The sequence below is a fragment of the Nannobrachium achirus genome (assembly GCF_963921795.1).
Source record: "Nannobrachium achirus genome assembly, chromosome: 7".
NCBI lineage: Eukaryota > Metazoa > Chordata > Actinopteri > Myctophiformes > Myctophidae > Nannobrachium > Nannobrachium achirus.
Window position 1 is genome coordinate 7,207,632 of NC_137816.1, and position 15,990 is coordinate 7,223,621.

General features: G+C 42.8%; 1 protein-coding gene across 1 annotated transcript in view; it reads left to right on the plus strand.

Annotated features, from left to right (window-relative positions):
• The window catches only part of efl1 (elongation factor like GTPase 1), a 168,283-nt gene that overhangs the window by 33,942 nt on the left and 118,351 nt on the right, over positions 1-15,990 (plus strand). The window contains exons 9-12 of the mRNA XM_080729556.1: positions 6,520-6,599; positions 8,200-8,336; positions 9,242-9,364; positions 12,897-12,996. Coding sequence (XP_080585682.1) covers positions 6,520-6,599; positions 8,200-8,336; positions 9,242-9,364; positions 12,897-12,996 — 440 coding nt within the window. The remainder of the gene's footprint in view (positions 1-6,519; positions 6,600-8,199; positions 8,337-9,241; positions 9,365-12,896; positions 12,997-15,990) is intronic.

Genomic DNA, 15,990 nt, shown 5'->3' on the forward strand with positions numbered 1-15,990 from the left:
GTAGCCTATTACATAGATATCTTACAGAAGATGGTATAGTATGTTGTGGAAGATTTGTGAATGTCGTCAGTGATAGAACAATATAGCAAGCAATAGAAATTCATTACTGGAAACAAATTCAAAGCTTAGGCACCATTCAAATAAGAAGCCCCTGTAGCCTTACCACTCTCCTTTGCAATACAAAAATAAAACAATAAAATAGAAAGGACAGGGTCCTTCATATACCAGCATGTGCTGTGTCTTTTGCAGTGGGATGCTTTTTACAGAAGATGGTAAAGTATGTCGTAGAGTGCTTGTGAATGTTGTCAGTGATAGAACAATATAGCATAGTAACCTTTCAAGAATAGAAAGCCTGCACTTTCTATTAGCTTGCATTCCCCATCAACGAGGTCACTGTAATACAGGGTTGGCAACAGTGTTGTTTTTGACAGCAAATTTTGATGTAGTTTTAGTCATAGTCTTTTGAATAAAATGTCTTTTAGTTTTAGTCATGATTTAGTCACCTGAAAAGTATTAGTTTTAGTCTAATTTTAGTCGACTAAATATCATATGATTTTAGTCGACTAAATCTACAGTTGATTTAGTCAACTGAAGTGTATTTTGGCAGGCCTTGATGGCATCGTAATGACTGGTTTTACACTTGGTTGCATGCTGAAAATAGCCGATCTACAAGCTCACAACGCGTCGCGCTGCGACGCGTTGTGAGCTTGTAGATCTGCTATTTTCAGCATGCAAAACCTGAGAGCAACCAAATATAAAATGACTCTCTTCTCCACTAGTCCCTCCCTAACGTTTTAGTCTAGTTTTTATTTTGTTGACGAAATTGTTAATATATTTAGTCTTAGTTTTAGTCATCACAGCTTAGTTTTTATTTCGTTTTTATTTCGTTTTCGTCAGTGAAAAAAACGCAGTTGACAAACATTTTAGTCATAGTTTTAGTCGACAAAATCAACACTGGTTGGCAATGCATACAGTTTGACGCATGCAGAATAATTCCGTAAAAAATGCCAATCCTTTTTTACCGATACCCCAGAGCCGGAGGAGGCGTCTTCCTTTCTATGTCTATGGCCTATTAGGGCGGAAGTGACCAGATATTGAATGAAGCAGCAGAAAAGGGCAATGGCGCCGCCCTGGAGGAGGGCAAAGAATAAGGTGAACACCTTCCTTCAAGGTGTGTTCAGTGATAATGAAAGTGGCCGGGGGTTATCTTGTCCCTTACTGGCCTTACAGCGTGGAAATGTTTAGTTTTTTATAGATTTTTTACACCATTATAATGTTCTCGTTTTGATCATTAGACCCAATCACTGAATATCGGTAGGCCTACGTCTCCAGCTTCAGGATATGTATTATGTGATACTGATTTACTACGAGACTGTGGCATTTTATGAGTTCAGTAGTTTACAATCTAGGCATTTAGCAGACGTTCTTAATTCAGAGCGACTGTGGTTCTCAAAACGTGTTTTGACCATCATAACTAAACATCATAACATAACTACGGCCATTCTCTACCCTGATTGGTCGAGGACTGTCTGGCCACCTCTGAAAACGGAATCTAGCTATGCTCGTAACACGGGCCATGGTGGAAGTCCTTATATGGTCAGCACACATTCTAGTGAGGAGAATGAATGGAAAATGTACCAATTGTATTTGAATGAAATACAATCACTGAATATACCTTTCAATCAGCTGACCTAGGGCTCGGCGCTCTCCTTGGTGCTGAAGTCTATCCTCAGGTCTCTGCTCACCTCAGTGATCAGGGCCCCCAGGCAATACTACACGGCGTGTAGAAGGAATGTGACTCATGTGTTTTTTTACGGTTGTGTCGGTTGTAGGACATCGGATTACAGAAAGCGTGTTTGATATTGACAAGTTTCCATTAGCCAGGGACGTGCTGGGCCCCTGATTCAGCCCGGGAAAAAGAGTTGTAGAGGCCCTCATTGCGTGCTATAGAGAGAGATCTCTCTCTATAGCGCTGCTGCTACTCAAAGATTTGCCATTTCAGATCATGACAAGTGACAAGCCAGTGGGCCGGGTGGAAACCTTGTATGTCCAAAACCGTTTGTTTTGTATTTATCATTTTAAAAATGATTTAAACTAGTGAAAACAGCCGATCTGTGCTTGTAGATCTGCTGTTTTCACTACTTTTGTGCGACGGCCTTGTATGATGAAGCAGGGCTTTGCTTTGCGAAAAAATTAACACATTTGAAACTTGGAGATACGAGGTTTTTGCCCGACAGTGACGATTTACTTTGTTGGCCGCCAAGCCCCCAAAATGGAACGAAGGCCGACATTTTATTTGTATTTTTTTTCCTAATGGCCGGCCTGGACCGGCCAGGAATGAACCGGCCGTTCTGCTTTTCCCAATTGCCAGCACGTCCCTGCCATAAGCAATCGCCTGACTAAGCCTCCCATCCCTGATCAATAGCCCTGTGTGGTTTACTCCAGCAGCCAGTGGTTGATAAATGGGTGATCGGCCCTGAGTAGCTCTGCCCCTGTGGTTTTGTCACTGACTGATAGACTGTTAACAGGACAATCAGTCAATCTCCTGCGTCCTTGAAGTCTTTCTTGTCTTTTCTTCTTTCGTCCGAGTGCCGTCTCTGAGGCAGTATAGCCACGAGGAGCAAGCAGGCAGATGGTAACAAGTCTCCGGTGGTTGTCGCAACTTGTCTGTTACTCTTGGTTTACTTTTACACAATGATGCACAGCGACTGTCTGGCCTTGTGCCTTTTGTCTATACATGTCAGCTTTGTCTCTCAATCCTTATCTTGCTTCCTCTTTCATGTCTATTTATTTGTCTGTCTCTTTCTGTCTCTCCCGTTCCTTCCATCCGTCCGTCCATCTGTCGCTCTCTCTCTGTCTCTCTGTTAGGGCTGTCACAATTATTACATAATCGTCTAATCGCAATTATATGAGGTAATCGCAATTATTTTGCATAATCGTAATAATCGTTTCCATGTCGAGAAATGTTATTATAGTTTCAAACACTTTCAAAACATAGTGTAAATAGCAGATCTACAAGCTCACAACACGTCGCATCGCGACGCGTTGTGAGCTTGTAGATCGGCTATTTCCACAATCAATGTTCTTTTTAAGTATAAAGTTGTCAAATATCTCAGTAATTTATTTGTATATTTAAGTTACGTGTCATGATTGCCATGTGCAACTTCAAAGCCTAAAAGACAAACAGAAATGTAATTGCCAACGTGAAAAACACAATTAAATCGTTAATCGCAATTATTTGAGAAAAAATTAATCGTCATGTAAAATGTCATAATCGTGACAGCCCTACTCTCTGTCTCTCCCCCTCCCCCCTCTGTATCCGAGTTGGTCTTTCTCCATTTCTCAATAGCAAAAGTACCTGTTCTCGTGCAAGTACCTGTGCACGTGTGTGTGATCTGACGATTCTAAGATGGACTTCTGTTTGTTTACAAACGCTCGCGAAACTAAAATCCTAACCGCGGCCGACCATCACGGCTTAGTGTCGCCGTGAAAACGAGGGGATCTCGGCCTCCTCGGCGTTATTTGCACCTTATTTATAGATAAAGCCGTTTTTATCAAAGCCTAAAAGACAAACAGAAATGTAATTGTCAACGACAAATACACAATTAAATCGTTAAACGCAATTATTTGAGTGACAATTAATCGTCATGTAAAATGTGACAGCTACTCTCTGTCTCTCCCCCTCCCCCCTCTGTATCCGAGTTGGTCTTTCTCCATTTCTCAATAGCAAAAGTACCTGTTCTCCCCCCCACACTGCCTCTGTTCTCTCTGATATGTCTGGCATTTCATGAGCAAAGTGGATGCATTAATATCTAGATGATAATGGACCACTTCAGCCACTTCAGCGCCGGTGCCTCCTTTATAATAACACTGCCGCCCACTCCATTTGGCCGTGTCGCTGCGACCCAGCACAAGATAAATGCATGGAATGAGGCCTTTTTATCAAAAACATTTTCTATATTAAAGGATTTCAAGAAAAATATATTCTCTTCCCTCATCCAGCCCGCAACTGGTGGTAAACGGTGACATTCAATAACCGACAACGAGGCATTCGATCATGCCGGCTGTCACGTTTCATCATTCCCTGTCTGGGTCAATCGCACGGTCATGGGGATCAATGACCTGCGTTCCATAAAAACAGCTTTATCTCTGAATAAGGTGCAAAGAACGCCATGGAAGCAGAGATTTGATTGTTTTCACGGCGACACTTTACCTCGATGGTCGGCCCCGGTTTGGATTTTAGTTTCACGAGCGTGAATCAGAGCGTTTGTAAACAAATGGATTATCTTCCTCAATCGTCAGTGGACACTCACGTGCACACGCACGAAGCTTCCGAGGCTCTTCAAAATAAAGCGTAAGTGAATGGCGGCATCAGCAACAGCTAGAAATGTTAGAAACCTTGGCTTCCATTGTGTTAAAGCTCTGCACAACCATCTATAGAAAGTGAACGACAACTGTTTCAGGGCGTACAGGGATTGACACTAAGGCTTGCCCACCTGCCCCCGGCAGGTAAATAAAATCTTAGGGCAGGTGAAGTTTGCTTTCAGGTTGAACGACTGGGCGAGTGCTTGTTTGAGAGGGGACGGAACCATCTATAAACACAAGACCAGATATTTGTCTAAACACCTGAACGTGGCCAGAACGCTCTGTCTTTGAGTCTGTGGAATGTAAAATAAGAGCATGTTGACCTGTAATGTGATGTTTTGAACGGTAATTAAAATGTTAGGCTACCCATCATTTTATAATAGACAATTTTTGGGCAAGTGGGCATGACCTTTGGGCAAGTTGAACATGACCTGTACTTGCCCGACGGGCAAGTGCCTCTGAGACCTTAGTGTCAACCCCTGGCGTATATGTGTAACCAATTACGGCAATATTTAAAGTACGCTACCACCGACGACAGCCCACTGTACGGTTACTATGGTGAGATTTAACCTCGCTCACCCCATCCGTGATGTCTGCTGTCATCGTTGCAATGGGGGTAGGGAGGCAGTTTACAGGGGATGGGAATGGGATTGCAAGGTTTAGCTACTATATGGTATAGTGCAGGGGTAGGCAACCTTAGGCACGGGTGCCAACATTGTGCACAGGGGAGGGTGATCACCGGCACACTGGCAGAAGTGCGAGAGAGAGGATTTTCTATTTTAAAAACAAATCTTTGTTTGAAACATGGTCAATTAAATGAAGTTAATTTAGAGCAAATTACATCGTGCACAAAGTTCTACATTCATTAAAACTCTGAACTCTGACTGGGGAGGGAGTTGGGGAGATCGGTGGATTATTGCTCTGAATCTAATGATCGTTATAACAATGTCCTGCCAATCAAAATATGTCAAAAATAGTTGTCATTATTCATTTTTAAACGTGGTCAATTAAATTGAAGTTAGCTAATTCATATCAAATTTCATCTCGCTCAAAATTCTACATTCATTAAAACTCTGAACTCTGACTGGGGAGGGAGTCGGGGAGATGGGTGGGTTATTGCTCTGAGTCTAATGATCGTTATATCAATGTCCTGACAATTACAATATGTAAAAATATTTGTCATTAAAATGTATGTTGATATGGAACACTGACACTCTAGAAAATAAAAACATGGCACTTGTAAAAGGCTTATACTGTGTGTTCTAGGGCATTCACGAATAGTGTTTTTCAGTATTCGAATTATTCAACCTCAAAGTATTCGAATATTCGACAGGACTGGCCAAACTGTCAAATTTTAAGTAAGCAAGAGGTGAACATTGTGAAAATAGCCGATCTACATGCTCACAACGCCTCGCGTTGCGAGGCGTTGTGAGCATGTAGATCTGCTATTTTCACAATATTTATCTGCGGAACCGAGTCACATTACATGTAATACCTACAATTCCAAGTGCTTGTCAGGGTGGGGGTCCTCAGTTCAAATATGTTTATTTTGGGGGTCACAGCCTAAAAAGGTTTTTACCCCTGGTAAAGAGCATTAACAAATTCATCCACCAGGGGCATTGACAACTCATTCTTATGACTTCCTATCTAGCCACGCTTTATAAACTATATATTAAAAAAAAAACAATATTCGACTTCGGTGAACAACGTCGAATAGTGACTTTGATATTCGAATATTTGAATATTCGAATATTTGGTGAATGCCCTAGTGTGTTCCATCTGTGTGTGTTTGCACGCCATGGCTGCCGTCTGGTGTCTGTCCACGATTGGCCACTGGTCATCTGTTGCGCCGCTTTCTCTGGTGATTGATTGAATTGATTGAATTGATGGGAATTCTTTTAGATACTTACATGAAGAGAGCTGACCAAAGTGGAATATCCACACTGTCCGTCCAAGAGAGCGAAAGAGCTCACTTGGTTGGCTAATTATCTGAAACCTCTTTGTGCCTTTCCCTGTGCATCTATTTGTCTCAAAATGTGCTCAGTCCTCTGTTCCTTTCGTTCATTCCACCAACCACCCCCCTCTCCATTTCTCTCTCTCTCTCTCTCTCTCTCTCTCTCTCTCTCTCTCTCTCTCTCTCTACCTCTCTTGCAGGCCAAAGGGAAGAAACCACTATTTGTTCAGCTAGTTCTGGATAACATTTGGAGTGTGTATGATGCTGTTGTCACTCGGAGGTGGGTGATATAATATTTGTATTTATTCATGTATTTATTTATTTACATACCTATCTTATCCCACCGGGAAACTTCAGTTTTCAGGTCGAATTATTCGACCTCAAAGTATTCGAATAGTCGAATATTCGACAGGACTGGCCAAACTGTCAAATATTAAGTAAGCAAGAGGCGAACATTGTGAAAATAGACGATCTACATGCTCTGTGAGCTTGTATATCTGCTATTTTTCACTGGTTAAAGCATTCAATAATTCTAGGCCTAAATTGGTAAACATTAAAATGTGTTGATGTCGACTGAATGTCAGTCAAAGAAGTGCAGAGTTATTGAACAGTCACTTTCATTTAACGGTCTGATGGCCTGAGAGGATCAGAGCAGAAAAAAAATCAACGGCTCAGAGCAGGCTGCACTGCGTGGATTTAGTGCCGTATCCAACATGGCAGCCATGTAAACAAACACACAGCGACATTTACAACTAAACGTTGTTCTCAAGAATGTTTTAAAAAACATTTGAGGCGAGAAATAGACGACGTAGTAACAGAAAATGGATTCTATTTGATCAGCACTTCCTTGTTTTCCAAGGCGACGTGTTGCGCTGGGGAGGACGCACTTTCAGCCGTCTGTAAACAAGGAAATACTTTGTTTTGTTTTTAGTTTTGAGTCAAATTATTAATTTTATTTATTAGCCGGGTAATAAGTGCTATAACGTCTTGCTGCTTGGTCATTATGGCTTATATGGAATTATCAGCCCGTCCATATAAGCCATAATGACCGCACAGCAAGACGTTATCGCATACATATTCCACACGTTATTGTCTACTCAGGCTTTTAGACAGTTTTTAATCGGCATGATTCAATATTTAGATATTTGATATTCATTTTATCAGACACTCCCCATCCAGGGCCCATACCTATACAAACCCATTGTCAACTTCAAACTCCATTTTAATCATGATAAATTCATCAAAAACACCCGTCTTTTTTTCCTGGTGATTCATACTATACCCTCCTAATACGTGAGCTAAATATTGAATCAAGCAAATTAAAAACTGTTGTGATAACAAAACTAGATGGTGTGGAATAGTACATTTATAACAAAACGTGACCACGTCTTACCTTTGGAACTAAGGATCTAGACTCATCCAAAGCTTTAGCACTTTATAGAGCCCTCCTCATAGGGCTGTCACGATTATGACATTTTACATGACGATTAATTGTCACTTAAATAATTGCGATTAACGACTTAATTGTGTTTTTTTTTTCGTTGACAATTACATTTCAGTTTCGCTTTTAGGCTTTGAAGTTGCACATGGTAGATATGACACATAACCTAAATATACAAAGAAATTACTTGACATATTTGACAACTTTATACTTAAAAAAGAACATTAATAGTGGAAATAGCCGATCTACAAGCTCACAACGCGTCGCGATGCGACGCGTTGTGCCTTGTAGATCTGCTATTTCCACTATTTTTTACATGAAAACGATTATGACGATTATGAAAAATAATCACGATTATGTCAAATAATCACGATTAGACGATTATGTAATAATTGTGACAGCCCTACTCGTAACTTGTGCTGTGCTCTGTTGTCCCCAGAGACAAGGAGAAGGTAGAGAAGGTTGTGGCGTCACTAGGAGTGAAGCTGATGGCCCGTGACTCTCGCCACTCCGACCCCAAAGTCCTCCTCTCTGCCATCTGCAGTCAGTGGCTGCCTGTCTCACAGGCTGTACTCTGTATCCTCATACCGTGTGTGTGTGTGTGTGTGTGTGTGTGTGTGTGTGTGTGTGTGTGTGTGTGTGTGTGTGTGTGTGTGTGTGTGTGTGTGTGTGTGTGTGTGTGTGTGTGTGTGTGTGTGTGTGTGTGTGTGTGTGTGTGTGTGTGCGCGCGTGTGCGATGGAAAGTAAATGTTTTAGTTATTTGTACTTTTCTTGAGCATTTCCAATACTTTAACTTCTACTCCACTACATCTCGGAATCAAATATTGTTCTGTTACTCCTCTACATTTATTTTAAAACTTTAGTTACTAGTTACTTTGTAGATTTTGATTATTATTATTACAAAACAAAAAACATACATCGACCACTTCAGCTCTATACACATTTTGGCCATTTGAAAGTAGCCTATCTACAAGCTTCTAGATCTGCTATTTTCAAAAGATGTTTTATATATTTGAAAACTTGAAATGGGACTTTCTGCATCATGAGTTATTTTACTTTTCTTTCTTTAAGTACATTGTGACAACATTGCCAATACTTTTGTACTTTTACTCAAGTAAAGTTTGAATTCTGGACATTTACTTGTAACAGAGTATTTCTACATTGCAGTATTGATACTTTTACTCAAGTAAAACATGTGAGTACTTTTTCCACACTGTTGTGTGTGTGCGTGAGGGTGTTTGTGTGTGTGTGTCTGTTTGTCTGTGCGTGTGCGTGTCTGTGCAGGTGTATGTTTGTGAATACGTGTTTGCGCGTACTTCATTGCCTTACCTTAGCTACGTATTTTGGCAAAGCGTACATTTGTGGCATGAGCATCCGCCATGCACAAATCCTCATCCATGAGTGTGTGTGTCATTGTTGGCACACAGGATGTGTGTGCGATGGATGTGTTTGGAGTGTGTTGTCCTTAAAGCAGTGTGTAGTGATGGTGTGTGAGAAGCTGCCCAGCGCTCTGGAAATAGCAGAGGAGAGGGTGGAGAAGCTGATGAGTGTCGGAGCGCGACTGTTCGACTCGCTTCCCCAGCAGACACAGGAACTGAAGACAGGTAACACGCGTGCGCACACACCCACACGCTAGGCCAGGGTTCCCCAATAGGCGGCCCGCGGGCCATTTGCGGCCCGCGGGAGGCTACTGTCTGGCCCCCACCAACCACAGTAATAATGGTGGTTTAAGAGCCGCAACAACACTAGTATATCGTCGTTGTCGGGTGGAAACCTTGTATGTCCAAAACCGTTTGTTTTGTATCTATCGTCTAAAAAATGTACTAAACTAGTGAAAACAGCCGATCTACAAGCACACAACGCGAGGCGTTGTGTGCTTGTAGATCGGCTGTTTTCACTAGTTTTGTCACTTTTGTGCAATGGTCTTGTATGATGAAGCAGGGCTTTGCTTTACCAAAAAACGTACACATTTGAAACTTGGAGATACAAGCTTTCTGCCCGACAGTGACGATATCTGAACTGTCGCTGGAGTATAGGGAACGCCACCGTCGCCCCCTGCAATGTTGTGGCCCTCGGCTCGGTACCCTAGACATGATTCGGCCCTTGGGGAAAACTAATTGGGGAACCCTGCTCTAGGGCATTCACCAAATATTCGAATATTCGAATATCGAAGTCACTATTCGACGTTGTTCACCGAAGTCGAATATTGGTTTTTTTTTTCTCTTTAAAAAAATTTATAGTTTATAAAGCTTGGCTAGATAGGAAGTCATAAAAATGAGTTGTCAATGCCCCTGGTGGATGAATTTGTTAATGCTCTATACCAGGGGTTCTCAAACCTTTTTAGGCCGTGACCCCCAAAATAAACATATTTGAACTGGGGACCCCCACCCTGACACGCACTTGGAATTGTAGGTATTACATTTAATGTGACTCGGTTCCGCAGATAAATATTGTGAGGGTTGCGAGGCGTTGTGAGCATGTAGATCGGCTATTTTCACATTGTTCGCCTCTTGCTTACTTAATATTTGACAGTTTGGCCAGTCCTGTCGAATATTCGACTATTCGAATACTTTGCGGTCGAATAATTAGAAGACTAGAAATCACTATTCGTGAATGCCCTAGCACACGCACACATCACATACTGCCAGACGGAGACAACTCTTCATGTAGGGATGGGATCCGGAACCCGGAGGAATCGGAGGAACCGGGTCAAACACAGGGGGAGAGTTCCGCGATTTAAAATGAGCCCAATACGGAACTAAAACTTCCTATGATTGGCCGCTAGTTGTGCTGTTTTCCCCCTGGCCTGTTGCAAAAAGAATTGTTCTCCATTGGATCCCATTCATTTTCCACTTTTGTGTTCTAACCTTAATTAACATTTTCATGAATACTTAATGGTTCCTATCGCTAGTTAAAAATTGCCTTTCAATCACGATGATATGCGTTTTGTGAAAATAAGGTCCCATTTATGTTAAAATTGATGATAAAGTTGCGGGGGGCGTGGCCAACTAAACTGATACCAGCCGGCTGTGTTCTTCTTTGTGTGCTGTATTTCGGGAGGCTCCGACCACATTCTCCCATGTATCCCTGCGGTTGCATGTGACCGTTGGCAGCCAATAGCCTCCTCTGGTTGCATTTTAATCTATGATTGCAACACCCATGCCAAGGACCCATATTGTGTCATTTGGGCTGCATAGAAAACAATGGCTTTGCTTTGTCCATATCTTTTATACAGTCTATGGTCCAACACTGAGGAACCAGAATGGGTTCCATCACATTTGGAACTGTTTCTGGAACTGGTTTCATCACACTGTCAGAGCTGACATGTGGACTTCATGTCAGCTACGTATACAATTGCAATACCAGTGGTTCATGTCCATTTGTACACTCTCAGAGTTACAGACATGTAAGAGTCCATTTGGACGTCCATAAAGTAACCGGTAGGGTCCTTGTACCTCACTTTAAAAAACAGTGAGGTATATATATAAATATATATATATATATATATATATATATATATATATATATATATATATATATATATAGGAATATATAAGGAATCGTTGAATACATAAAGTGGTTCCTGTGTAAATAAGCCGAAAAGCTTCCTAGGATCTCCTTTTAGTTGACCTTGTACAAGTGATTTGCACTGTCATGCAAATGTACTTTTTCCTATGCAAACTTCTAATACATTCTTCAATAAATCAGTCAATGGATCCCAACCCTATCTTGCATGTGCTTGTTGTTTGCTCCCAAGCTCAAGCACGCGCGCACACACACGCACGGGAACACACCGCAGTAAAGGGAGACGTGAGTGAGCCTGAAAGTCTTACTCCAACTCTGCCAGCGATTGCATCATTTATTATCTCCCTGCCCTCTTTGATGCACTTCCCCTAATCTCATGTTTAGAAAAACAATCAAAACAATAATTTCTCTCGCATAAGCAACTACATAGAACCAGGCAGGGAAGGGAGGTGTTGTTTGATCTCTCTCTTAGTACTCCCAGCGGGCGCGATACTCCTGTCATGTTTAGCTTTTATGGAACCGTTTATATTTCCTCCAAACCCGGTAGTTTTTATGGGACCTGATGCTTGCCCGTTTCCCTACGGCCAGTCAGCCAGCCAGCCAGCCAGCCAGCCATTTAGGCAGGCGGACAGGCAGGCAGACTGACAGACAGACAGTGTGTCAGCCAGCATCCCATTTTTCCCCTTGGCAGCCTGGCCAGAGTGTGAGAGTAAGAGAGAGAGAGAGAGATGTCTTGGCAGGTCAATCTTTCCACCATCTCCTCTGCTGCTGCTGTTGTGGCCTTTCCTTCTCCAGTCTTTCATCCATACGTCGACAGATGCCGGCTAAACTGCATCTGAGCGATCCGACGAGACCCAGCGTTCAAGATTTCACATCTCATTACCGTAGCTGTTTGGTGATGTGTGCCGGACTGGAAGTCTGAGTCACACAGACAGGAGGCGTGAGCCTTCATGTGCTTGATCTAACAAATGGGATCAAAATGAATGCTCATGCTGTAGCCCAGGGTTCACAAAATTAGTTTTCCCTAAGGGTCCGAATTATGTCTAGGGTACCGAGCCAAGGACCACAACATTGCAGGGGGCGACGGCGGCGTTCCCGCTACTCCAGCGACAGTTCAGATATCGTCGTTGTCGGGTGAAAAACCATTCGTTTTGCATTTATCATTTTAAAAATTATTTAAACTAGTGAAAACAGCCGTTCTACAAGCACACAACGCCTCGCGGTGCGAGGCGTTGTGTGCTTGTCGATCTGCTGTTTTCACTACTTTTGTGCGACGGCCTTGTATGATTTGTGAAAGAACGTACAAATTAGGAGATACGAGATTTCCACCCGACAACGACGACATACTAGTGTTGTTGCTGCTCTTATACCACCATTATTACTGAGGTTGGTGGGGGCCAGACAGTAGCCCCCCGCGGGCCGCAAATGGCCCATGGGCCGCCTATTGGGGACTACTGCTCTGTAGCCTGTGTGTGCAGAGTCACCACAGACCATGGCCATGTGTTGATTGACCATTGTCACCTCTTTTCCGTTCTGTATGATGTCTGCCATTGTCCCTCCTGTAAGGAGTTGTCCTGAAGCTCTGCTGTGTTGTGCATGTGTACATTCCAGCCTTCCTGAAGTGTTCCAGCGAGGCCGACGCGCCTGTCATCATCTTTGTGTCCAAGATGTTCGCCGTGGACGCCAAGGCCTTGCCTCAGAACAAACAGAGGTGACACGCTTGTGTGTGTGTGTGTGCGTGTGTGTGTGTGTGTGTGGGTGTGTGCGCGCACAGCACACACATGTGCGCGTGTGTGTCTTTGTATGGTTTCCACATGCACATTGGGTTTATGTTTAAAGCTCTTTGCACACAGGCGCGTTTATCCGCACTGATAAAATGGACAATTTCATTTTTTTAAAGAAAACAATGATTCTCTACGACCTCATGCACACCGGATCCGAATTAGCCGTGCGACGAGTGGCTGCGGCCGTGCGTTTTTTTTTCTTCGATCGAACCCAGTTCGATTTGTGCGTCTTGTCGCATGCGGTAAAAAACTCATCAATCCTTTTATGACTCCTTTTGGGATCTGCAGCGCCGATTCCGCACAGCATTGCACACCCAATCCAATGCGTTTTATTCACGCAGCAAACGAAAAAAAACGCAACTGTCCTGTGTGCAAAGGGCTTAAGTGTGTGTGTTAACCAAGTGGTTCAAATTATTTTTGGGGGGGTCCCCAGACGATTAACTTAATGTGAAAACGTTGTTTTCTCACACAACAGCAAACAAACCAACATAAAGTTTTAAGCGTAGAGAGGGTATCTGCACATTTCTAAAGTGACAATTTAAGGACTTTTTAACACCTCTAAAAACATTGGCCAAATTGTCAAATATATTTCTGCCTCTAATATATATATTAGAGGCAGAAATTGTGAAAATAGACGATCTACATGCTCAGTTGCGAGGCGTTGTGAGCATGTAGATCTGCTATTTTCCCAATAGAACCATTTTATACAAAATGTAATGCCTCAACTCTTGCTCCAGTTAAAATAGGATTATTTGGGGGTCTCAGACTGAAAAGGTTGAGAACCACTGTGTTGACCCATAAAGGGCAGCCACTAGGTGGTGCTGCAGTCCCATTGTGCCCCCTATGCTGTGACCAGGCTTCCTCTTGTCTTTGTTCTGCATGTGGGGGGAGAGAACCGTGTTTTACTGATCCCAATGCTGTTCGCCAGTGTCATTCATTAATAGTTTGTTTCTTTGCAAGGGTATACATTTACCGGTAGATTATTAGTATGAGCTGATGTTGAAACACATTGTAATGTAGATGTTCCAATCTGATCCGTCCATCTGTCCATTTGTTTGTCAAAAAAAAGAAAGCTGAAAAATGCTTGGCTTCTTGTTTTTGGGCTTTTATGCCTTTATTGAAAAGGACAGTAGACTGACAGGAAATGGGGGGGGGGGGGAGAGATGGGGAGTGACATGCTGCAAAGGTCGTCCGGATCGGGAATCGAACCGGCGATGCCGCCAGGGGTCCATGGTATGCGTGAGTGGGGAGAACTCTTATGACATGATACCCAGTTTAAACCTGGTACTGATTTGATATGGATAGTGGTCTGCATTTGTATAGCACCTTTACCCAAAGTGCCTTACGGAGTGTGATATCGTCACTTTCGGGCAGAAACCTTGTACACTATCTCCAAGTTTCAAATGTGTATGTTTTTTCATCAAGTAAAGCCCTGCTTCACCATACAAGACTTTCGCACAAAACTAGTGAAAATAGCAGATCTACAAGCATTCTGTGCTTGTTGATCAGCTATTTTCACTATTTGAAATACATTTTAAAATGATAAATACAAAACGGTTTTGGACATACCCGTTTCCACCCAACAACGATATATTCACCCGTTCGCACGCACGCACGCACGCACGCACGCACACACACACACACACACACACACACACACACACACACACACACACACACACACACTTTCTCCCTTTACATCACTTGTGGGGATATTACATAGACTTCCATTCATTTTTATGCAAGTCCTGTGGCCTTACCCTAACCTCTATCCCTATCCCTAAACCTAACCCTAACCCTAAACCTAAACCTAAACCTAAACCTAAACCTAAACCTAACCCGTAAACCCGCGACTAATATAGACTGATGGAATTAAAGCAGGTCATGTTTGGAATTGTAGCAGCTGAAATCAATTATAATATCAGTATTCCGGTATTTACCTGCGGGCCGCATTAAGTAAAGGTGGGGGCCGCATGTGGCCCCCGGGCCGCCAGTTGCCCATGTATGATATCTATATTGACACAGCTTTCCAGGTCTAAATGGGTTGATGAAGCAATTTGCACATCGAGTCACTCTGCACCTCGTTGATGGTTTGTCTATAATTAGTTGTTGAGGAGGTCTATAATGGACTTTATAAGAGAGCAGATGACCAGGGCCAGTATATGGCTTCAGTATGCGGTTTAACGAACATGGATCACTCTGCGTCGTGTGATGACAGAGAGACAAAGAGCTTCTAATGGGCCCATTAATGGCTTCACACACACACATGCTCTGCAGGCCACGCCATTAGACCGATACCGAGAGGCCTAATGGCTCAGCCGACCATCAATCCCATGCATCCTGCAAACATCTGCTTCCGATGAGAGACTGCAGCACTCTAGCCTCTTACTGTAGTGTCATCCTCAAGTCCTTTTAAGTGAAAGGACTCCTTTGTTGTTCGTCCCATCATCATAAGGAGGAAGTTGCAATGACCTCCCAAGTTTCATAAGTGGCTTGAAGACAGACTTTCGGTGACATGCGAGCTTACAGATGAATGGGGGCCCAACAACCGGAGAACTGGGCTGTGTGATGTTTGAGAGCATGTCGGGGTTTCTGAAAAGCAAGACAGGCAGGAAGGCTGGGTCCTAGGTATGGGACGATATGAACATTTCATATCACGATTAGTGTGACAAAAGAAATCGCGATTTACGATATCATCACGATAATCAAAATCCATTATCCTGGGGCGGAACATTTGCCAAAAAATAGCAGATCTACAAGCTGTAGATCGTCTATTTTTTGGTAAAGACATTTGATAGAGAGTGAAAAAAGACTGTATCAAGTACATAGATTATAAGTTCCTTTACCAATTATAGAGGGTTTAAGAGGTAACGGATATGCAGATCGTCAATGTTTGTGTGTGTGATAAGGTGAATTGATCC